We start from the raw sequence: 23,627 nt of genomic DNA, 5'->3' as shown, positions 1-23,627 counted from the left end.
CCTGGACAATTTCGCAAAGTCCAGATACGACCTTTTGACTCGCCACCGACGTTATGAAAATACTTACAATCTGATTACCGTATGATGAATAACAATACACTATTTTATAGATCTTATAAATAATGGAAATTAGATATACATGACAATTAATATACCAACGTTACAAAATATGATTCTTCATATTGTGGTTAATATATTGAAATGAATACTATAACATGATAACTATTAGGAATGATTATATATGTATACGATTACTTATCGTTGCACCGTTTATTCCGTAAAATAACATAATTAAGTCCATTACAGAACGGAATAAAACATTTCATCCCAAAATTTCAGGGAACTTCCTGGTCATCCAACCGTTCATTCCGTAAAATAATAGAATTAAGTCCATTATAGAAGGAAATAAAATATTCTATCCCTAAATTTCACGGAAATTTCCTGTTTAATACTTAATATTCCACAGAAATACATAAAACACGCAATTTGAAGAAATAATTCACACTATTAACACAATTTCTCCAAAAAATCCATCGATTAACAGAAAAAAGGTGTTAAACTACGGAAATCGGCCACATAAAAAATGGATATCTTTTACAGTGTAGTTTACAAATCATGATGACGTCAGTGTTTAGAGAGAAAATGTTAGCAAAAGCAACAGTATACAAAAGAACAAACAACATAACTGTGTTAGCTATGTGAACGCCTCGAATGAGAAATGGAATCGGGTGCTCTGGAAAGAGAACGTACAACCCCATACAGACGATAATTATGTATATAAACACGAATGTTCAAATTGGGTGGGGGATTGGGAGACCTAATGGTTTATGGTGTGCGCTTTAGGTCATAAGGTCTGTCATTGAGTCACAGGGTATGGTTTCGATTCCTCGATAGTGCGTGACAAGTAGTGGGGTCGCTTGTCCAGCCTCGTGGTCTTCTCTGGGTCCTCCAGTTTCCTCTCACTGTTAAAGGCCCCTACGCAAGCGAATTATTGAAATAAAATTGAACATATTAGTCTGAAAATGATCTAGTTTGTGTCAATTGAACAGAGCCTATTTTAACGTGAATTGGAACACTTCCAGCCGTGCACTGAGAAATAAAAAGACACGTTCTCAGAAAGTTTGAAATTGGGAAAAAGGCGCACCAGGTATCACTGAAGGGAGAGAGAGAGAGAGAACAAAAGGGAGAGAGAGAAATGGGTTTAACGTCCACTCGACACAAACTAGGTCATTTCGGGACTAACATATGCTTCAACTTTATTTCAATAATTCGCTTGTGCGTAGGGGTCTTTAGCAGTGGGAGGAAACCGGAAGAACCGGAGAAAACCCACGAGGTTGGATTCAACAAAAGGACGGTGCGCATTTCATTATACCTCTCTTTAACTTCTCAACATCCGTTATGATTTATTGGTTTGTCTCACACCATTCCAAGATTTTATCACTTCATACGTTTTGTATTTGCCAGAAAAAAAAAACTATTTTACACCAGACTAGCTTTATCGTTGCGTGTTAAAATCACACTACGCAGACTGTATGAATTATTAAAGTCTCTCTCTAGAAATTGTTTGTTAAAAATCACTCAGACTGTCCAATCAAATCATACTTTTATCTGCCGACATTGTAGCCATATCCGATAATTTCTACTTTATGGTTGATTTAAGACAATATAACGATAACGTGTATTACATTTATTTAATGCGGCCTGAATATGATTGAGAAATAATAGACAATGTGTGATTTACGTTTAGAATACGCATGACATATTATATAATAAAAACAAATCATTAGAACCAAATAAAATATGAAAATAGGTTCGTATTTTTTTTAAACATCAGACTGTTGCAAACACAAAAGCTCGATTACCTTGGAATTCTCACATTACACGTACATTCCCATTAAATAAAATAGACTTTAAGATCTTGGGTCTCCAGTTTAAAAATGAATTACGCTCACTCGACACAAACTAGGTCATTTCGGGACTAACATTCACTTAATTTGAATTGTTCGCGTTTGTTTTAAGCACGTTCAAAACAAACGCCAAGGCTCTGCGATCTAACCTGGAAAGTTGTAATGCCCCCGCCAGACCGGGTTGGCGTCCTTACTGCGCTGCAGCGACCGTACGGCGACCAGAAAATGCACAAGGTCGCCGGCAAACGTGACCACAACGTACGAAAATGTCCCAAAATATAATAAACTTGAAAAAAAAATTGCGTTTTCACATCTTTCAAGGGCAGATCGCAGAACCTTGGCGTTTGTTTTGAACACGCTCATTTGCGACCATTGAGACCACAGCGCGATATCTGGCGTTTTCAACACGCTTTTACCACGTTTATGGCGATCTTAACGCACCCTGGGGCCATTTTCCGTCGCCGTAGCAGCGCAGTAAAGGCGCCACCCCGGTCTGACGGGGTAAAGAACGCGACTTTTTTCAAGTTTGTAAATTCTTTGGGACATTTTCTCGCGTTGTGTTTACGTTTGCCGGCGACCTTGGGCATTTTCGAGTCGCTGTACGGTCGCAGAAGGGCAGCAAGGACGCCACCCGGTCTGACGGGGGCATTACGACTTGAATGTAATGTTGATTAATTTGTTTTTTAATGTTTAAACACTGATTTTGTTAGAAGTACCAAAACAATAAATATAGGTTTAATTTTATAATAATAATAGTATATTTATTTTAATGAACAAGCTCAAAGCGAAGTCAAAGTAAATAGATTTGAGTCTGTGTGTCAACACATCAATGTCTAGAGAGTTACAGATCATTCTATTCTGTTGGAGTTGAGTAGGAGAAAGGTCTTGGAACAAAACGCGTTGTTCTAAGCTTGGGCTTTAAGACCCTTGTAGAAGTGTATAATTGTAATGTCCCCGTCAGGCGCGGGTGGCGTCCTTACTACGCTGATGCGAGTGTACGGCGGCCAGACAATGCACAAGGTCGCCGGCAAACGAGAATACAACGCGAGAAAATTTCCCCCAAAAATGTAGGTAAGGGCTCGGGAACTCTATGATGCTGTTAAGGCGACACTGTTGACAACATATGTCAGATGTGGCATATTCATCCGATCCGTTGAACAATGTACATGGTGTTTATCCATACGTTAATATCTAAATCATATGTTGTTGGTTTATTTTACGTAGCATATACCTTTAGGACTTACAAAGTATTAAAGATAACTCATAATTATGCCTAAACTATCTCATGCGGCAAATCCATAAACGGCTTTAATCAATTTTCAAGAAAATAGAGGAGAGAAAATATTTTTAACCAATAGAAATAATTCTCGTGAACCCATGCATAATTCTCCTGTCTATATAGCTAACGTTTTGCCCTACAGGTGTCACTTCTTAATCCCAGAAATTATGGAGTGGCCATAAAAAGGCTTGAGCAGTAATCACCGATGTCTATAATTCCAGGACCTACTGCCGGCAGGTTAGGGGTAACAAGTCAGGCCAAACTAATTCCCTGTGAATTAATCAGCCAGTATGAGATTCGTATAAGCAAAATCAATCAGTTTAGTTTAAAGATGCGCTGAGTTGTTCATCGTTAGAATGTTTTTATTGATCGGTTCGATATAATGTTTCCGTCTTGTTAAAACTGCCTTAAGATTGTTAATGCTGCTCTAATTGTGAAATGAAATGAGGTTTAACGTCCTACTATTCTGCTCCGAACTGGGCTAATGAAGACGGGCATACGCCATACAGTGTGCTATGAGGGAAATTTTGCTCAGACAGCGGCACTACGGCCTACTTTTATATCGAATTCCAACTGTCAAGGGATCTTTTACGTGCACGCCAATGTGTACACGGGTCCTCGGTTTTTCGTCCCACCCGAACGACTAGACAGCTGTCCTTGTCAGGCCCTCCGTCCTGCATTACCGACAAGGGGGGACCACGGCGGAAAAACTGGATGAACTTTCTCGGCCATTGCAGGGATCGAACACCCGACCTCCAGACTAGCACTCTAAATGTGTTTTACGTTTGTTACAAATATCGTTTAATTTCATACATGGTGTTTCATGGTGTAATTCTAATTGTGCCAAATGTTGTGTAATTATTCGATAAATGTTGTTTCATGGTGTAATTCTAATTGTAACAACATGTTGCATAATATTAATTCATTAATTCGCTTGTGGGCACGTCACTAGATCGATGGTCTTAATAAAAGACCATCGGTCAACCATCCCTCATTACGATGTGGAAGAGACAGTAAGTCAATTAGTTACGATACTAAACAGAACATATGTAACGATATATATTATGTATTAGTCTATTGTCAACTTTATCAATTTTCTTATATAACAGACCGAACAATCCTCTGATCTTACTCGTGTTCAATGTTAATTACCAGTTCCTCTAATATAGCGATGAGTTTACATCATAGTGATGGCGACCATCAATGATATTAACATACTTTGTTACAGAATGAAATGAAATGAACTGGGGTTCAACGTCCTACTTGTCTGCACCGACCGGGCTAATGAAGTTGGGGATACTCCATGCAGTGAGCTATGAGGGAAATTGTACGACCTACTCTCCAACTAGCAAGGATTCTTTTAGGTGCGTGGGACCTCGGTACAACGTAACACGGTGAAACCGTGCCGCAATGTCCAGAGTAATTTTCTCTTCTCGGCCAACTCCTCCATGCTAGCGAGCCAGCGTCTTACTCACTGAGCTAGCGCTGCTCCCACGTGGTTACGGTAACAACTCAGGCGCGCTTAAACGAAAGATGGCCGCTGCGATTATTTCAAGACAAAAAAACAAAGTACGATAGAACAACAATGTGTGTGAGAGAGAAATGAGGTTTAATGTCCACTCCACACAAACTAGGTCATTTCGGGACTAACACATTGTTCAATTTTATTTCAATGATTCGCTTGCGCGGAGGGGTCTTTAGCAGTGGGGGGGAAACCGAAGGATCCGGAGAATACCCACAAGGTTGAACAACAATGTGAACTACAATTATGAAAAATGGTATTAGGTGTTTTAGAATGTGTAAACACATACTGTATCGCGCACTACCCTCTGTACTATTTATACCCACGTTATTTGAGCGATAGATTTGACTTTCAGAATTTAGATTTCAGTAAATGAAGGTACTAGGTAGGCTGTAACGGCACAACCAGATGCCACCGGCAGATACAAACAAGCAACTGCAATTGGTTAGATATTTGTCTACCTCGATGCTCAAAATATTTTTACTGGAGATTGTAATTCCAGAAGTCTTCAACAGTGCTACATTTCTGTTTATTCTGTTGTGTTGAGCTATGCTCCTATACAACGACATGTTCTAAATACCTTTATAAAATATTGTCTTTCTAGAAATACCAGAATCTATGACCACAAAACAATAATAAATCATGATACTTTTGTAGTGATGCGGTTGCTGGAAATTAGATTCAGGTCTTAACTAAAAGGATTCCATGACACGTGCAATTCGAAGAAATTGTCGATGTCCGGGAATAGTTATCACCCACACGAAAATTGGTCTAGATCAGGAAGTTATCCGAGGATATATTGACCAATCAGATGTTAGTGCACAATGTTTACGATAACTTCTGAGCACGTGCATAGCCGGTTTACGTGGTCATTACAGGAATGACTTGTGCAAGCAGTGTCCTTCCTTCCTTGGCTGGGGTTAAGGCTAGGGTTATAATCGTCTCGATAGATCAATTTTCCAAATGCAAACAAACTTCCCAATGATCCTAGTTGAGAACATGTGCCATTACTGAAACTATTTTTGATTCATGTCGTGTTTACGGTAAATACAACATTTTTTAATTGCAAACTGAGAAAAAACAGCCAAACTGAGCAAAAAACAGCCAAACTGTGTAAAAACTATGTTACAAACCTAACTGGATAGTCGAAACATATTTAGAGTTTTATATATTTTTGTCGTGCTTCGGGGGTTATTTTTCCAGTCCTAATTACTTTACCGTAATTACCGTCGACAGGTTACGAGCCCTGTTCTCCCAGAATTAGAGCACTCTTATATCATATTAACGATGCCGATGGAAGAAAAAACCGGCTATAGCAACAACAAAATTAATGTTCTTTTCTTGAAACAAATTCTTTCACCGTCACAAACTCAGGCTTTCTTAATATAAACCGACGCTATTTAGCTATGAATGATCGGTATTCTAACTTGTAAAACACGTTCAATTGTTTAAACAGTATGTCTTGCAGAACAATTACAAGGATCTTGTCGACAAACGTGTTTTTTACACTTCTAAAAGAAACCCTTCGGTTTTGTTATACTCCCCGGTTATTTTTTTCTTTAATGACAATATTCCTAGATAGATATATAACACTCGTCTTAGTGGTTTTAGCGAAATGATCAATGGAGTATTCTGTTATTTCCATTCTAATAACATTCAAACCATAATATCGACTTCAAAAGACGAAAAACAGATAACGCAAAATGTCATTTTCTCGATAAAAAATGATATGAAAATACGACAAAGCCTTTTTTATCACCTCTTCAATAATAACTTTGCTATCCATTTTCCTTAGAAATATTGGAATAACTAAATGACTTTATCATATTAATGGTGATAATTTTATTTTCTCAGATGCGGCTCTGACGCAATATATTTAAAGGAGCTAAATCGCTAACATTTAGGACCTAGAAATTGAGAAAAATGGGTCGCAACGCATATAATACTGTAATATGAATGTATATAAACTGATTTACATTCAATGGTTTCCGTTTTTACTCCTATTTCAAATCAGTTATGTTCGGCGAAATAAGCCAGCAGTCTCAAGCGAGTGCAAATTTCTAGCGCCTGGTTATTCCAGTCTACATACGCCGTTTGATTTGGTGCAATGTGTCTAGCCTCGTCCCTCGAGTCTCTTGATACAACTAGGGCTGAAGCGCATTATGGTACACGATTCGTGTACCATGGTAAAATGTTTATTTTGTCTTAAAAATTGGATATCAAAAGCCCATCTTTTTCCGGTAAGATCACAACATGAATGTTGATTTAATTTGACAAATAAATCGTGTTTTCAATGTTGAAGATTTTGGATGAAATTGAGTTAGAGACTTAGCTACTTTAAGCATGGGAACAAAACTTAAAATAAATTGTTAGCAAAATGAACATTTGAAATGTTTCTGTATACACCAGATCTGTTTGACTGATCGAATAAAAAAGAAATGATAGAAGAAATCGACACTTTCAAACAGTGCACTTTTTGCTCCAATCAATTTTCGGGAATAGCGTTTTGTCAATAATGCCGATTTTTCTGAACCGTGAAAGTGCGTCACGTCTTCCGAAAACGACCACGACTTCACCACGTTCTCGCTTTCGTTCTCGGAACGCATCTGAACCTCTCTAATATGTGTAACGAAACGTTGTTATTAAATAACAAATAAGTAGTTTTATCCATACCCTGTGTGTTTTCTTGTGAATACAGCTTGAAAACAATATATATTAAAAACCAATCCCTACTTAAAGTAATGGTCTTACCTGGTTGAGTTTGTTTATATACGTCGTGCACCTGAAACAAAACATAAATCATTAGATAAGTTATAGTATATTGAAGTCATAATCCATGAGTGACATTTAGTGATTGAGCGCATTAAAAAAACACAACACAATTTATATGGAATACAATCACTGGTTTATACACATGTAGCACAACGTTTCGAAAAGTATTCTCTTGTCGTTATCAAGTACTTGTCGAAACGTCGTGCTATGTGTGTATAAACCAGTGATTGTATTCCATATAAATTGTGTTGTGGTTTTTTTATATTGAAGTCATCGCGTAAGACACAATAGTCGGTTAGGTATCAGAACTCTCGAAAAAAATGTACCGGCGTTGGGTAAGAAGAAATTTGTCAGGCTAGTCAGAGGCGGCCTGGCAATGAAGGTGCTGGCATACTGCCCAAAACTCACGGACTGACACGTGAGGTACTGCCCATTCGTGCGGTATAAAGAGACTAGCCCGTATACTGGAGTGCAGATATAAGGAACTTTGACAGAGAACCGCTGTCCTGGAATAATTCCCCTGCCTAGCATTGTACTCGTGACTAAATAAAAATGTGACCGTGTGTTTGTCTGAAATTGACCGATGTTTTCTGCTGACCGTGTGTTTGCCTGAAATTGACCGATGTTTTCTGCTGACATGTTAAACTCTATGCTATGTAATTTCTTACCTTCTACCAAATATCAATATAACGTCGAATCTGATTAAAACACAAATCCTAATTGCGTTTCGCTTTTTATAGTTCAAATTTTCTTATAACTTGTCTGCACGTGGGGGACCATCGAGGGTATAAAATAACGAAACGAAATATAAATTAATCAGATTGGTGTACGTCATAATTGAGAAATTCTATATAACTATAATGACATAGCCCAGGGATTCCTTTTCTCAGTATACGATAGACTTATTTTAGAATTGAACACACACAACATTTGATTATCAGTAAAAAAAAGCGACGTAGATTATCAGAAATAGTTATTGTGATTGTTTTATTCATAAGAATGTCTACACTCGGCGTTACTTAACACATTACACGATTCCATTGAGAATTAAAAAGATTAATAAAGGAGCGGTCCCGGGTATATTGCATTGCGTAAAGCGTGTTAAAACCGCGTAGGTGAATTTGAGAAAGTTTTATTCCCGTGCCGTGCAATTATCTGCAACTCTCTGATAATGAAAGAAATTATAAATGTGACAGGTGCTGTAGTGCCTGGATAAACATGTTTATAAACTTGATGAAGTATGACTGTCGCGTGTATCAGGTCACTTATTACATGTACACAATAAATAAAATTTATTAAAACCAGGGCCATAAGCACTTCAAAGACTTCGGTGCACCCATATATATGTAAATCTTGCACGTTAGATCTGTCATTGAATCAGGTGGGCGTGGTGTCGATTCCCCACTTGTACGTGACAAGGAGTATGGTCGCCTGTCCAACCTCGTGAGTTTTCTCCGGATTCTCCGGTTTCCCCCTTCCTCCTTCTGCCAAAGATCCCTAAGCGCAAGCGAACTGTTGATATAGTATTTAATCATATGTTAGTCCCGAAATGGCCTCGTTTAGTTCGAGTGTAGGTTACCCCCTCCCCCCTCTCTCTCTCTCTCTCTCTCTCTCAAAATACCGGTTATAATGGCAACAGTTGCAGTTGTCAATAACAGAACGCTTTTTATATAGTGTGAATGTAATTATTTATAACAGTATATGTTTTACCGTGTGTCATTAGACGTCTCTCTCTCTCTCTCTCTCTCTCTCTCTTGAAATACCGGTTAGAATGGCAACAGTTTTTATATAGTTTGAATGTAATTATTTATAACAGTATATGTTTTACTGTGTGTCATTAGGCTCACTTGACCAGTGAAACCATGCTATTCATGTCTTACAGTGAACATAAATCAGTAATGGATTGATAGCTACAATAGCCGACTTCAGGCTTTACAAGAAAAAATCTCTTACAATTCCGAAGACCTTCAATTGAAGGTGATTCAAGCGAATGATGCCATCAATGTTCCTCTGTTGACCTGTAATTGTTGGCTTCATGTCACGGTTTTTCTTATGTCAAGACTTATAAAAGCAATGAAAGACTTATTTCAACAAAATCAGGAAACTTGTGTAGACAGTATGAGGAATTACTTGGCACAACACGTTATAAATAGTTCAGTATATATCATGCAAAGGATATTGAATGAGATTATATATAAAATATGGTTCAATACCAAATCTATTAGGGTCGAGAAGAACTTTAGCATTCTAGTGACTTGTCTTTGGTAAGGGACGCAAAAATGAAGAAACTTAGGATTCTAGTGGTTAGCCTTTCGGAAGGGACCCAAAAATAAAAATTACTCGCGAACACGTTGGCGTGCCTGAAAACAACAACATGAAATGGGATTTTATTTTCTGCAACACTCGGGCTAATGAAGTAGAGTACACGCTATGCCGTCTGCTATGTGTGTGTGTGTTGTGGCGGGGGGGGGGGGATTTTGCCCGAACAGCGGCGTATCTGCTTACTCTTCGTCGAATTCCAACTGCATCGGTTTCTTTTTTGTGCACGTCAAAGGATATTCGGTGTTTCGTGTCATCCAAGCGAGGAGACGCCGTTCCTTCATCCCATCACCAGTGGGGGTTCACTGTGGCTAAGTTGCCAAAACGCTGGCTCGCTAGCCTGGAGATTGGGTGTTCGATCCCTGCATTGGCCGAGAAAGTTCACCCAGATTTTCTGGTGTGGTTCCCCCTTGTCAGTGATGCAGGACGGAGGGCCTGACAAGGACAGCTGTCTAGTCTTTCGGATGATACGAAAAACCGAGGTCCCGTTTACACATTGGTTGGAAGGTAAAAGACCCCTTGACAGATGGAATTCGATATAAGAGTAGGACGTAGTGCCGCTGTCCGGGCAAAATTTCCCTCATAGCACACTGTATGGCGTATGCCCGTCTTGATTAGCCCAGTTCGGAGCAAAACAGTAGGATGTTAAACCCCATTACATTTCACTTCATTTCCTACACCAGTGACATCGGGTAAACCAGACTATAGGGATGCTGAGCAATTCTCTTGATCAACACCGAGATACATCCCAGGACACCCCGGTTAGCGGGCTGGCGCCTTCCTCTCAGGGTCACCCTTCCACCAACATTCAAGTACCGTTGATTGTTGTAATTTAAGGGCATTAGAACACCAGATACCACTCCCCCTTGTTCCAATCGTGTACCACAGTGACCCTTTTAAATAGCTGGCTAATTATTTTGTCTTCCGCTTCCTTGACCCGATTACTATAAACGTCACAGTGTTGAAAAAAAGGAACTGGCAGTTTTAGCACATTACAAAACCAATGCCGCGATGAAAGATTTTGATAGCATACAATATTGCGTGCTCTGTCTCTGCCAATTCCACATCGAGTTGATTAAAATAAATGAGGTGAAAATAATGTAGATATATGATATAGGTGTATATAGGTAAAACAATGAAGTATATATATATATAAATAAATATGTAATGATCAATACACGTATTATATTTCACTTAAATTTTTTAACGATAAGAATCCTGTTACTGAATTTGTCAATACTTTCAAAGTTTATGTCTTGTCTAAGAACAGAACAGAACACTTCGTCTATTTTTATACTTACATGGTAATTTTCATTTCAATAGATACGTGTGCAATACGAGGGGGGGGGGGATTATGCCCGGGCAGTTACCTTGGCTTTTCCCAAACATGTACAAAGTCTTTTGCGACATCCCGGTGGTACCTTAACGTCAATCGACTATCGACACATGTCTTGTGCTACCATGACCTCACACAATGCACATTGACCTACGAAACTGTCCACTGTAGCTGGCGCAAGGGGTTACGTAATATAGTGACGCACTCGTGTGAGCCAGGCTTAAGAGCCAATCGATTAAAAATGAATCAGCGAAAAGCCGTAATCCAGAAAATAAATAATGTACTAAATGTAAATATCTGAATATAAGTATGGTTCAAATTTGTTATGGGAATTTAGATTTAAACCAATATTTTCTAATTAAATATGGAAGTCACTGTGGCTCGATATTGGTGTTGGTCTAAAAGTTACCCCCGAATATTCAGCATGCTTTCCAATTATCAGTCACGTGTATTACGGATGGAATGACAAGGAATGTCGTCTAGTCGTTTCGATTGAACGTAAGTCAGAGTTCCTATGTAGACGTTGATGTAAAGGTAAGTGAACCTTTCCACTGGTAGTTTGAATTTGACGAAGACTAAGCGGAAACGTCTCCCATAGCATGTGCAGCATGGTTGGTTCAAAAAAGTAGAACGTATTACAATTAAAAGGAATACAGCTTTAAACTAAATCAGCGTCTATCACTGAATACTGCAAGATTTAATAATGTATGAGGTTTTATTACACTTTCAATGGCAGTTTGAATTCACAAAGACTATATGCGGAAACGTCTCCCATAGCAGGCGCAGCATTGTTTGTTTATAAAAGTAGAATGTATGTATTACAATTAAAAGGAATACAGCTTTAAACTAAACTAAATTTGCGTCTACCATTGGATTTTGCCAGATTTAATACTGTATGAGGTTTTATTAAACTGTTTATTTAATTAACCTGATCGTTTACATGTATAATTATTTGACACTATTGGTTAGTATTCACAGACCTGGAATATTCCTCGGGCAATTAAATGCCAACTCGTGTCAGGATGGAGCCGGATCGAGTCAGTGACGGACTAGGAAGGGCGCAATAATATATTTGCCTGTAATTAAAATAGTGCTTTCTAGAAATGAAATGAAATGGAGTTTAACTTCCTACTTTTCTCCACCGACTGGGCTAACAAAGAGTGTTGTTTTTAAAAGTATATCCTGATCTTTCTAGCTTATGCGTAGCACTCTCACCAGTTCGTCAAAAACGACGTAAAATCAATACAAAAGAGGAGCTCACAAACTATTTGAGAACATTAACGTTTTTAGTGACCCCCGAGCCTCTCATACTTACAAGCTCATTCTAAGCCCCTCACCCTCATCTCCATGGTTCGAGTCCTCAGTCCAACCTCGTGGGTTTTCTCCGGGTCCTCCGGTTTCCTCCCACTGCTAAAGACCCCTACGCGCAAGCGAATTATTGAAATAAAATTAAACCATATGTTAGTCCCGAAATGACCTAGTTTGTGTCGAGTGGACGTTAAACCCCATTTCTCTCTCTCTCTCTCGAGTCCTCAGATTTTTGAGGGACTCCCGAGCCTATCATACTTACAAGCTCATTCTACCTCCCCCCCCTCCCCTCCCTGGTTCGAGTCCTCAGATTTTTTAGGGACCCCCGAGCCTATCATACTTACAAGCTCATTCTACCCCCCCTCCCCTCCCTGGTTCGAATCCTCAGATTTTGTAGGACCCCCGAGCCTATCATACTTACATGCCCATTCTAAGCCCCTTCCCCTACCCTCCCTGGTTCGAGTCCTCAGATTTTATAGGGACACCCGAGCCTATCATACTTACACGCTCATTCTAAGCCACACCCTCCCCCTCCCTCCCTGGTTCGAGTCCTTAGGGTTTTTTATCACAAATATTATTTGACTTAGTCTTGAAATTAGTTTGTACTTGTTAGGAATGTGACTTTAATTAATGTTGAACTAAGATTCCATCATTTCCTGACTGTCATAATATTGCTATTGATTACAGATCCCAACTCACTTCATATACTTCTAGAAGTGTTTTCTGTGTGTCATACAAAATGTGAAAATAAGCAAACGAAACGAAATGGGGTTTAGTGTCCTACTTTTCGCACCGACTGGGCTAATGAAGACGGACGTACACCCCGCAGTTTCCTATGAGGGAAATTTGAGCCGGTCTGCTTCTACATCGAATTTCAACTGCCAAAGGTTCTTTTTATACGTCCACGCCTATTTGTACACAGGATCTAGATTTTTCATCCTCCCCGAACGACTATACGTTGCCACCTGTCCTGTATCACGGACAAGGGAAAAACACGCCGGGAAATTCCTGAAGAACGTTCTTGGCCAACACCGGGATCGAACATGGGACCTCCAGGTAAGCGAGCCAACGTCTCACTCACTGAGCCACCGTGGTTCCCTTGATCTTTCATAAGATTCTATAAAACGTCCTTTGAATTATGACAATTATGTTTCGAATTGTGCTAAATATCTACTAAGTTGTTGATATATTTTCTTATATATTGACCTCCCACTATTGACGTACAGAAAGCACACCCTGACAACCAACCGTGAAATAAAATATATCAAAACTCAGTTTTGTGAATCACATAATAGCAGACTAAAATATCCGTCCAATCTCTCTCAAAGGGATTACTGAAAACGGATGAACCATTTCCGTCAACCTGTACAAAAGCCATCAATGATTGTAATGTTTTATGTTAACGATTCTAAATCGAAAGTCAATATATTAAACTACTATTTTGCATTTGTCTGAACAATACCAGATATTAATGTGTTACTCGAATATCTGACAGTATGCCTCAAGCATTCCTGTACCATAAATGTAGTAAACTAAAATAACGAACCCAAAGTCTAGGGGCTGGACCGTTGTATAATTATTAAAACGTGTAAAACATCTGTGTGTACCCCCCCCCCCCCCCTCTTCCACAACGGTCGCTGGGTGTAGAATGGTTTCACGTGTGCGCGTTAGATCAAAAGGTCTATCGACGAGTCAAGTGACGTGGTTTCCATTCCTGCTTGGACGTGACAAGGATTAGTGTCGTCCGTCTTACCTCGTGCCCCCCTCCCCCTACAGCTAAAGACCCCTACGCGCATGCGAACTGTTGAAATAAAATTGAACCATATGTTAGTCCCGATATGAACTAGTTTGTTTCGAGTTGACGTTAAACCCTATTTCACTCTCCTTCTCTTTTTCCCTTTGTCTACATTCCGAGTAATTGGACACAGGCAAATTGTAACAGGAACTAAACCTCTAACTCAACATTCGAAATAAAAAAAAACACGAATTAGAATGCGAATATTGGTTAATTTTAATCATGATGTCGTTTATCTTAACGTGAAGATGTGGGATCCTTATATCCAGTATTTAAGACAATATTAAAATCAGTACACGAGGTCGTATAGTCTATTGTTCCGAGCGCCATTTGTAACGCCGGCTCACATGACTTCTGTTCATGTTGGACTGTTCACGTATTTCATAATAAATTATAAATTATGATAAGATTTTTAAAAATTGAATGTAAATTCCTACATATACACTTTTATGATATTAATATATGCTTCTAGACCCATTTTCGTCTTATTTTGCGGGGTTGGATGGTTAGCACGTGCGCGTTGTATCATAAGGTCTGTCATTGAGTCAACTGTCGTGGTTTTGATTTCCCAGGTGTACGTGGCAAGGAGTAGGGTCGCCTGTCCAACCTCGTGGGTTTTCTCCAGATCCTCCGGGTTCCTCCCACTGTTAAAGACCCCTACGTGCAAGAGTATTAATGAAATAAAATTGAACCATATGTTAGTCCCGAAATGACCTAGTTTGTGTCGAGTGGACGTTACCCCCCCCCCCCCCCCACGTGGATGGCAGAAATAGTATTATTAAACGATGTTTGGTAAACGTAAGCACCATACAATAGTATGATTGACCTTTTTACGAGTATAGACGGAATGGTGATTTGTAATCCACGATGCGACAATATGTCGATTTGTATATAAACCGATGATGTGAGTAGTGACAGATACTCTACATACATCTGTAATAGAATGTCAAAGATTTTACCTATCTATTACAAATAATTGAGAATGATTTACCAAATAGACATTTGTATGTAACGACTTTAATTCCCTTTGGTTTTCTATCACAAACATAACGATTTTAATTCCAGTCGGTTTTCCATCACAAACATCGATTACATCTACAGTAATTATTCTATTACAGCATGTAGTTGATGTCATGTTTACTATGTCATGTCTACGATTTAAACAGACAGTTTCTTATTCATCCGTGGGGCGCTAGGGGGATGGATTGGTAGTGGGGGTGCCATATGCTAGTCCGGCAGTGCCTTTGTTTTTGTTTTTCTGAGTGGGCGTTGAACTCACCCCCCCCCCCTCTCTCTCTCTCTCCAATACATCGTCTTTGATCTAGGAAAGAGTTTCGTGGCATTGTTCATTTTCTCCTTGTAAGTGTTACAGAAATGGGGGGGGGGGGAGGGGGCTGACATGGAAAGACGTCAAGTCGTTCGAATGAGATAAACACCCAAGGCTCCACGTATACCACCCCTATATCAAACTGTATGACTGTCTTCAAAAGAACAGTCGGTGCAGAAAAGGAGGACGTTGATCCCCATTTCATTTTATTTACATCATGTTTTTCATGAAATGGCGTTTAATGCCCTACTGCTCCCACTGGACTAATGAAGACGGGCATACGCCATACAGTGTGCTATAAGGGAAAATTTTGACCCACGTATATATTAACTCTTAAATCGAATTCCAGCTACCAAAGGATCTTTTACGTGCACGTCAGTGTGTACACGGTATCTCAGTTTTTGTACCTCAGTTTTGCCAGGCCCTCGGTGCTGAACCATTAACTGGGTGGAACCACGCCGGAAAATTCCGATGAACCTTCTCGGCCAACACAGGGATCGAACACGGGACCTCCTGGTTAGCGAGCCAACGTCTTACTCACAGAGCCACCGTGGCTCGGTATTGACAAGCGAGCTATGAGTGTCGATAGTAAGTAAATCTAACTACTGACGTGTTAATCAATAATATAATAAGATAATAGGATTATAGTGTAATTATACTTGAACTGTCGTAAGATATCATTACCTACATACGTAACTATCGCTCGAAAACTAAATATACTCCTCCGCAGGCAGAGTGTCTCTTATGTGCAAAATGTCGACCATACAGTATACAAAGAATACCCGAATACCAGCGCTCTGGCCTACTTCAATTTCGAATTTCAAATGTCAGGGGTTCTCTTACGTGCACGTCAGTGTGTATACGGAACCTAGGTTTTTCGTACAATCCGAACGACTATACCATGTTCCTTGTCAGGCCTCGCTGGAAAATCCTGAGGTACGTTCTTGACCAACACCGCCTGGTTAGTAGGCTAGCGCCTAATTCACTGAGCCACCGTTGCTACTGCTGCTTTCAGAACAGTTAATCTTAAAATGGTTTATTTAAGAAACCTTAGTTAGAGAGTTGGAGGATTTTCATAATATTACAGTTTCCAACTTCAAACCAAAATATGACATCGTTTCCTATAAACGCAACACGTTTTGACATCCTGATAGCTGTAATCAAGGTGGCGGGGGGGGGGGGGGGCGAATGGTTAGCACGTGCGTGCTGTATCATAAGGTCTGTCATTGAGTCAACTGGCGTGATATCGAATCCCCGGTTGTACGTGACAAGGAGTAGGGTCGCCTGTCCAACCTCGTGGGTTTTCTCCTGGTCCTCCGGTTTCCTCCCACTGCTAAAGACCCCTACGCGCAAGCGAATTATAAAAATAAAATTGGACCATGTGTTAGTCCTGAAATGACCTAGTTTGTGTCGAGTGGATGTTAAACTCTCTAGCTGCAACCAAGCATCTTTCATAAAAGAAGTAAATTGTTTACTAACCGGGGGGCAATGAGCAAAATCAATAAATTCGATAAAATTGACAAATAAGTTGATCAAATTGAAAACACAAATCGAACTTGAAATGCTGTCAATGTATAGCCCGGTGTTTTGAACAGGTAAAGCATAACCTGCTTCGTGTACAACACTGACCTGTACTTTGAAATAGAGCAACTTATAAAACTTAAATTAACTGCCTCGTGTACGAAAACATTAAACCATTTAAACCCATCACACTATGTTCAATTAATCATTTAACTAAAAAAACATTAATTTAAAATCAAAAACACAAAATACTTACCTAAATCAGACCAGAAATCAAACACAAATTAACCACCACTGAATGTTCACACGCAACACTATTAATTATACATATACATGGCATGGAATCAAAGAACGTCGTAATAACTACTGTAAGTCCACGAATACAAGTCTACAAATGATACGTGCATAGTGCTAACGGTTCCTTTTATCTATGGCATGGTAGTAAACACCACTGTCAGACGACGTCAGGAGGAATTGTATCGTAAATATGACGCTATGATGCCACTGAACTCTGTATTCCGTCGTTTCAACTTCCTCTGTACACAGAACTCAAATTCTTACGAAACTACTCGAGCACAATAAACACACATTATGATTTCCAACGTTTTTTTTAGGGTTTCACCGCTTGACATTCGATTTCTATTCTGTTAGTGAATTACTCTATGTCAATAGTAACGTTGTTTTGAATGAGTGTCGGCACTGTCCTATATTTTCACGCGTTCCCAACAAAAGAAAGGCCTAAAAAGATCAGTGAAAAAAGCAAAAAATAAAAATAAGCAAGTTTAGTTCTTAGTAATCGGCTTTTGAAAGCACCACTACTGACTATAATGTAGCTATATGTACATACTCGATTGGTAGTGGGATAAAAGTTATTGGATGGCACAGGGCTATGAAAATCAATCGACGGGTATTATATAGTATATTCCGCTGTACTCTCTTCGTCTCATAATTCTAGTCCAACATCGTATACAGCTGTAGGGGTTACGTAAAAGAAGAACTCGATCCATGCCGTGGCATAATAATCGAAATTATAATATCTGATGGCTGTGATTATACGTGGCATTATGTATATAAGAGCTATTATGGTGTTACAGGCTTGTCGCAACGTAAATAATATAGTTTTTTAGATATTAGATATGAATTTATTTATTATCTTATAAAACATCAAAGTCATATTAAGCTGATATTCTTTCGAGGCTTATGAATCCCAAATTGAATAATAATATTAAAATTTACAAATAAATGATGCCTGACAAACACTTGATTTCTATATTGACTTACGAACATAATTACCAACGATTTGTAATAATTTTAGCTACAGTCCTGAAACTTACGAAAACGTTGAGATGGGAGGGGGGGGGGGTAGAGATAGAGATAGATAGAGACGGAGGTGGAGGGGTGGAGGTGGGTCACATCCCACACGAATACTGAAAGTATTTAAAAAAATCACAAAAAAACACACAAAAGAACCATTAAATCAAGCGAATGGATACTATGGGGGCCCAATATTTCCATGACACAAGAATGGCTGCGCATTCACTTTTATGTAACGTGAAGTGATCAATAAATAGGACATGTTTTTTTTAATAATAATAGCTAGAGTTTAATAAGTTGATAATAATAGGACACTCATCAACGATAATTTGTAGTAGATGATTTATCGTATGGGATAACATAGCTGACGAACAGTATGATGAATAATCAACAATATACGCCCTCTACTTAATGAACATGTAGTCCATTTACACTCTTGACCTAATCAACATGTAGTCCATTCACACCCTCAACCTATTCAACATGTAGTCCATTCACACCCTCAACCTATTGAACATATAGTCCATTTACACTCCCGACCTATTCAACATGTAGGTCATTTGCAACAATCGACCTAATCAACATGTAGTCCATTCACACTCTTGACCTAATCAATATCTAATCAACATGTAGGTCAATTACACCCTCGACTTTTTGGAACATACATGTGGTTCAATTTGATTTCAATAATTCGCAGTTGGCGAAAAATATACTGTATTTGGCAAACAAAATGGCGTTTATTTTACAGTCATTTAAGCGACAGCATCGGAAAATAGATATTAGTGCAGTCTGGTGGTCCGGTCTTCCAATGTTTAGAGTAACACAAACCCCAATGCAGAATTATTCTGAATGATAAAGATAGTATTTTAGGCGTGCCTGGTAAGATGGTCGTGACAAGTGCCCCCCCCCCACCCCCAACTACGCCACTGTAGATGTTTTCATGTAACCGAGTGTAAAATGGTAGATATTCTTTGCATTTGATATGGTTAAAGGTTGATTAATGACGTCAAATTATTCTGACATGCGCAAAAACACACCCTACATGTTGAAAACTGCCAATTAAAAATGTTTGTTTAAAGGTGGTATAGCGCTATTCTCTGTAACCTTTAAATAGACGAAAATGGGTCTAAAAGGACATATTATTGTAATATGAATGTATGTAAAGTGATTGACATTCACATTTGTTATTGTAATTTATAATCAATTATGTTCGGTGAAATTCGCAAACAGTCCAAATTGATCGGCAATCGTTTTTGCCTGCTCACTTGATTCTACACGGATTGTTTTTATTATTATTTTTCGTTTGTGATTCAGCGCGTTTTAATTACTTCCGCATTGTCTTCTGGGATACGTTTTTATTTTTGGGTCATTACAAATGGCGCAATGGCGCTCGATACCATGTGTCCACAAAGTGGATCAATTTATATCAATATGAATTTATTCAGATTTGACTAATCCGAAATTCATTTAGGACCAGTAAATAAACAGATCGACCCTAGTTTAGAAATCAAGTGGCATATTGTGTTCTATGATTTAAATGAGAGCTAGGGTTAGCGTTAGGGTTCATACACATTTTAGGCCAAGACTAGTAATTATCTTCCCACTGGTTTCAGTGTTACACCCTTCACATTGCGTGGCCTATAACATTTTTCTAACATTTCGATGAGTTTTGGGGTATCATAAGGCCTGTCATTGAGTCAACTGATGTGGTTTCGATTCCCCGGTTGTACGTGACAAGGAGAAGGGTCACCTGTCCAACCTCGTGGGTTTTCTACTGGTATTCCGGTTTCCTCCCACTGCTAAAAGACCCCTACGCGCAAGCGAATTATTGAAATAAAATTAAACCATATGTTAGGTCCCGAAATGACCTAGTTTGTGTCGAGTGGACGTTAAACCCCATCTCTCTCTCTCCCTATCCGGGACACATTTCCCCCACAGCACACTGTGTGGCGTATGTCTGTCTTCATTATTATACCACTTGGTGCAGAAAATATAACGTTAATCACCGTGTTATTATATTATGATTGGCGCTGATTTTCATTAAAAGCTGTTATCACATGAAATGCACATCATAATGATACGTGTAAATACTTTTGTATGGAAGCGTATAAGGGTCAATAGCGCCACAGATACTTAGATAATATGTCAACATATTGTAATCGTTGCGATCAATTTACCACCGAAGACACAATCATTTCATTTTCAATGTGCTTTGCCAACATATTCCATTCTCTCTCTCTCTCTCTCTCTTTCCCCACTTTAGTATCCTTTCCCTTGTTCTGTTTCAAATGTAATGTTTATTAAATAACACAACAATATGGTTTAGTCTTAGTCCAAATATTTAATAATGCACCCTTTTTCAAAGTATATAAACAAAATAATAAAACCTTGTTATTTAATAACAATCAAATCCCTCTTCTGGTATTTGAAAATTGTCAAGGAAGGGATTTATTATGCATGTCAGTCCAACATCATAATTAAATTCGTAATATCGCTTAACTCATTCATCAATTGGATAAATTCCATAAAGACGTAGCAGATTATTAAATTATAACGAAGATTAATGGACCTGTGTACATCTAGAGTGTAATCAACTGTTATTAGACTTCGTATGTAGAAGTGAGAATTTTCAGTAATAAATAAACGTTGGTATTAGTATTAGCCTCACAACTACCGGCAATTATTACGGGGTGATTGTCCTGGAAACGTTGGTATATTAGTATTAGCCTCACAACTATTTAATACCGGCAATTGTTACGGGGGTATATTTCCTGGAAAGGAAGGAACCCTAGAATACTCTATAAATGTACAAATGTACAAATAAGTATTTCTAATAAGTTCGAATCCGCCTAGAAAAACAATCGTGTTATTTTCAGCTAGGGTCTTCAAGTTGCGGTTATAAACAGTTGATTGCGGTCACAAACGAAATGTTCACACAAACAGAAGGGGAGAGAACTCGGATGGTGACTATACACCGTATAGCACCATGGCGTAATAAACTGGAACTAGAGGAATTTCAAACTTTTTAGACATGTACTAACAAAAATGAATAAATGAATGAATGAAATGCGATCCAACGCTGGCTCAGTGATAGATTAATGTGTAATAGTAATCTGTAATGGCGATGCTTAATGGTAATTCGTAATGGTGATGTGTAATGGTAATTCGTAATGGTGAAGTGTAATGGTAATTCGTAATGGTGATGTTTAATGGTGGTAGGTAATGGTGATGGGTAATGGTGATGTTTAATGGTGGTGGGTAATGATGATGTTTAATGGTAATGTGCAATGGTGATGTCTAATGGTAATGGAAAGTAACCATTACACATTTAGAAGTTTATATATATATATATATATATATATATATCTGATATCCACCTTAAGGAGACCAGTTGTATATTAATATACGCATTAAGGCTAGATCTACGTGTTTTCTAGTTTTAACTATTTTTTATATATATATATATAACACGTAGATCTAGCAAAGCATGGGCGCTTTCATCTTTAATCTTCAGATGCTTTACATATATATATTGAGTAATGCAACATTTCAAAAGTAATGAGTAATGGAAAAAGCAGTGGACAATGGAAGTAATGGAAGTAATTAAGAATGGAAATGGAAAGGAGCAATGAAATGATAATAAATAATGGAAAGTTAGTAAGCAATGGAAAGGCAAATGGAGACTGGAATGAAAAATAGAAAAGGTAATGGGTAAAGGAAAGGCAGTATTTTATTGGAAAGCAGTTAGTAATGGGAAGGAAATGAGCAATGCAAACGTATTAATTACATACGTCAGAATAATTCAAATCAGGTTAGATAACCCCTAGAGATGACCGTCGATTCATATACAATTGAATAGAGGAGCCCAAGAACGCGCCACAACTTCTTATTTATGTCAATCAAGTAACTTATAAATAGAAGAATTGAATATATATTTGTCTGGGATTTGGTAAGTAAACTTAATTAACGTTAGAGCACGACAAACATCTGCGACGATATAAAACATCGTTATAAACACAATCCTTTATCTTAAACACAATGTCCAACGATCACGTTAATTAATTTAAACTTTTAGGGAGATACACCCACATGATGCAACTGGATGGGGTTAAACATTCCATTTGTAAAGGTTCAGTCAAATAATGGGACGAAAGAGTGTGTGCTTTTAATTGATTCGACCACGAAAGAGAGAGAGAGAGGGTGGGGTGGTGGGGTGGAGGGGTGGAGGGAGACCACTGTTTTATAGAACCACTCCGGCATATCTGAAAAACACTAATTCTTAAACTAGTTAGCAATCAAGATTACATTTGTGTACAGTTATAAGTGACGTTATGGAGATTATTGCAAGTAACAGAGCTTTAGCCGTATAGATTTCTAAATTAGTAAGCATTTTCAATTAGTCTGATAAAAGTCTGATTAATGACAAAATGATTCATCGCTGCTTTAGATTCACATAGCTCACTTTAGTATTACGGTCTAAATTTTCATTTAGCTGGTGTTGTGCCAAAATTCATTTTCTCACTGAATGACAATAGCCTATTTGATAAATTGGTAATATTAAAGAGCTACTCAACATGCTGAATAATTCAATAACGTAGATAACATTATCATAGTTATTTTTAACTTCAAAGGTTAGCGAAAATCATTGTACATATTGCGAAGCTGCGCTCTAACAACCGAAAAAGTATGGAAGCGTGTACGGGTCAATAGCTTGATATATAACGCGCTATTAATAAGGTAATATGTCAACATATTGTGCTTGCTGCGATGATTTAACCCAGTAAATCCAATTTTTGCCGAGTTAATTGAGTCAATGGGCTATGTTTGTAATAATATTATGGCCTTGACTAATTACTGTTACGGATTCATAGACAAGCAAAACATCACGTGAAACAACGGAAATCTGTTATAATGTGATACATGAATTGAACTATAGGTTAATAAACACATTTGTCATATTATGCCATCTTCATGGGAAGGAATGGAATGTGTATGTTGACCAAATTAAGTAATAATCCCTGTTGGTATGGGGCATGTCCATTCCATATTTGGCTAATTCTTGACGTCAGTGTGCATGAGTGACCAAATCATATAAATGATTTCAGAAGTCAAGGCATATAAAACCACCAGAGCCATGGGCGATTTTCAGACAACCATGTGGGTTTTGGGAGAACAAACTATGTAGAAATTCTTTGGGAGAGACCATTCAGATTCAAGAAGCAACATC

General features: G+C 38.4%; 2 protein-coding genes across 3 annotated transcripts in view; both read right to left on the bottom strand.

Moving 5' to 3' along the window:
- Positions 1 to 23,627, bottom strand: part of LOC126831918 (ankyrin repeat domain-containing protein 24) — a 118,696-nt gene that overhangs the window by 92,072 nt on the left and 2,997 nt on the right. Inside the window, exons 1-2 of one of the 2 annotated variants that reach the window (XM_050562591.1) lie at positions 17,343 to 17,634; positions 7,460 to 7,490 (exon numbers count right to left, since the gene is read on the bottom strand). The gene's annotated coding sequence lies outside the window, so the exon portion shown is untranslated. Of the gene's footprint in view, positions 1 to 7,459; positions 7,491 to 17,342; positions 17,635 to 23,627 lie in introns of those variants that run through there. The other variant, XM_050562592.2, reaches the window with a different exon arrangement.
- Positions 22,300 to 23,627, bottom strand: part of LOC126832665 (uncharacterized) — a 65,846-nt gene continuing 64,518 nt past the window's right edge. Inside the window, exon 15 of the mRNA XM_050563528.2 lies at positions 22,300 to 22,307. Coding sequence (XP_050419485.1) covers positions 22,300 to 22,307 — 8 coding nt within the window. The remainder of the gene's footprint in view (positions 22,308 to 23,627) is intronic.

This window comes from Patella vulgata, chromosome 9, assembly GCF_932274485.2.
Source record: "Patella vulgata chromosome 9, xgPatVulg1.2, whole genome shotgun sequence".
Taxonomy (NCBI): Eukaryota; Metazoa; Mollusca; class Gastropoda; family Patellidae; genus Patella; species Patella vulgata.
The sequence above is the reverse complement of the archived record's forward strand: the minus strand, read 5'-3'. Positions and strand labels throughout refer to the sequence as shown.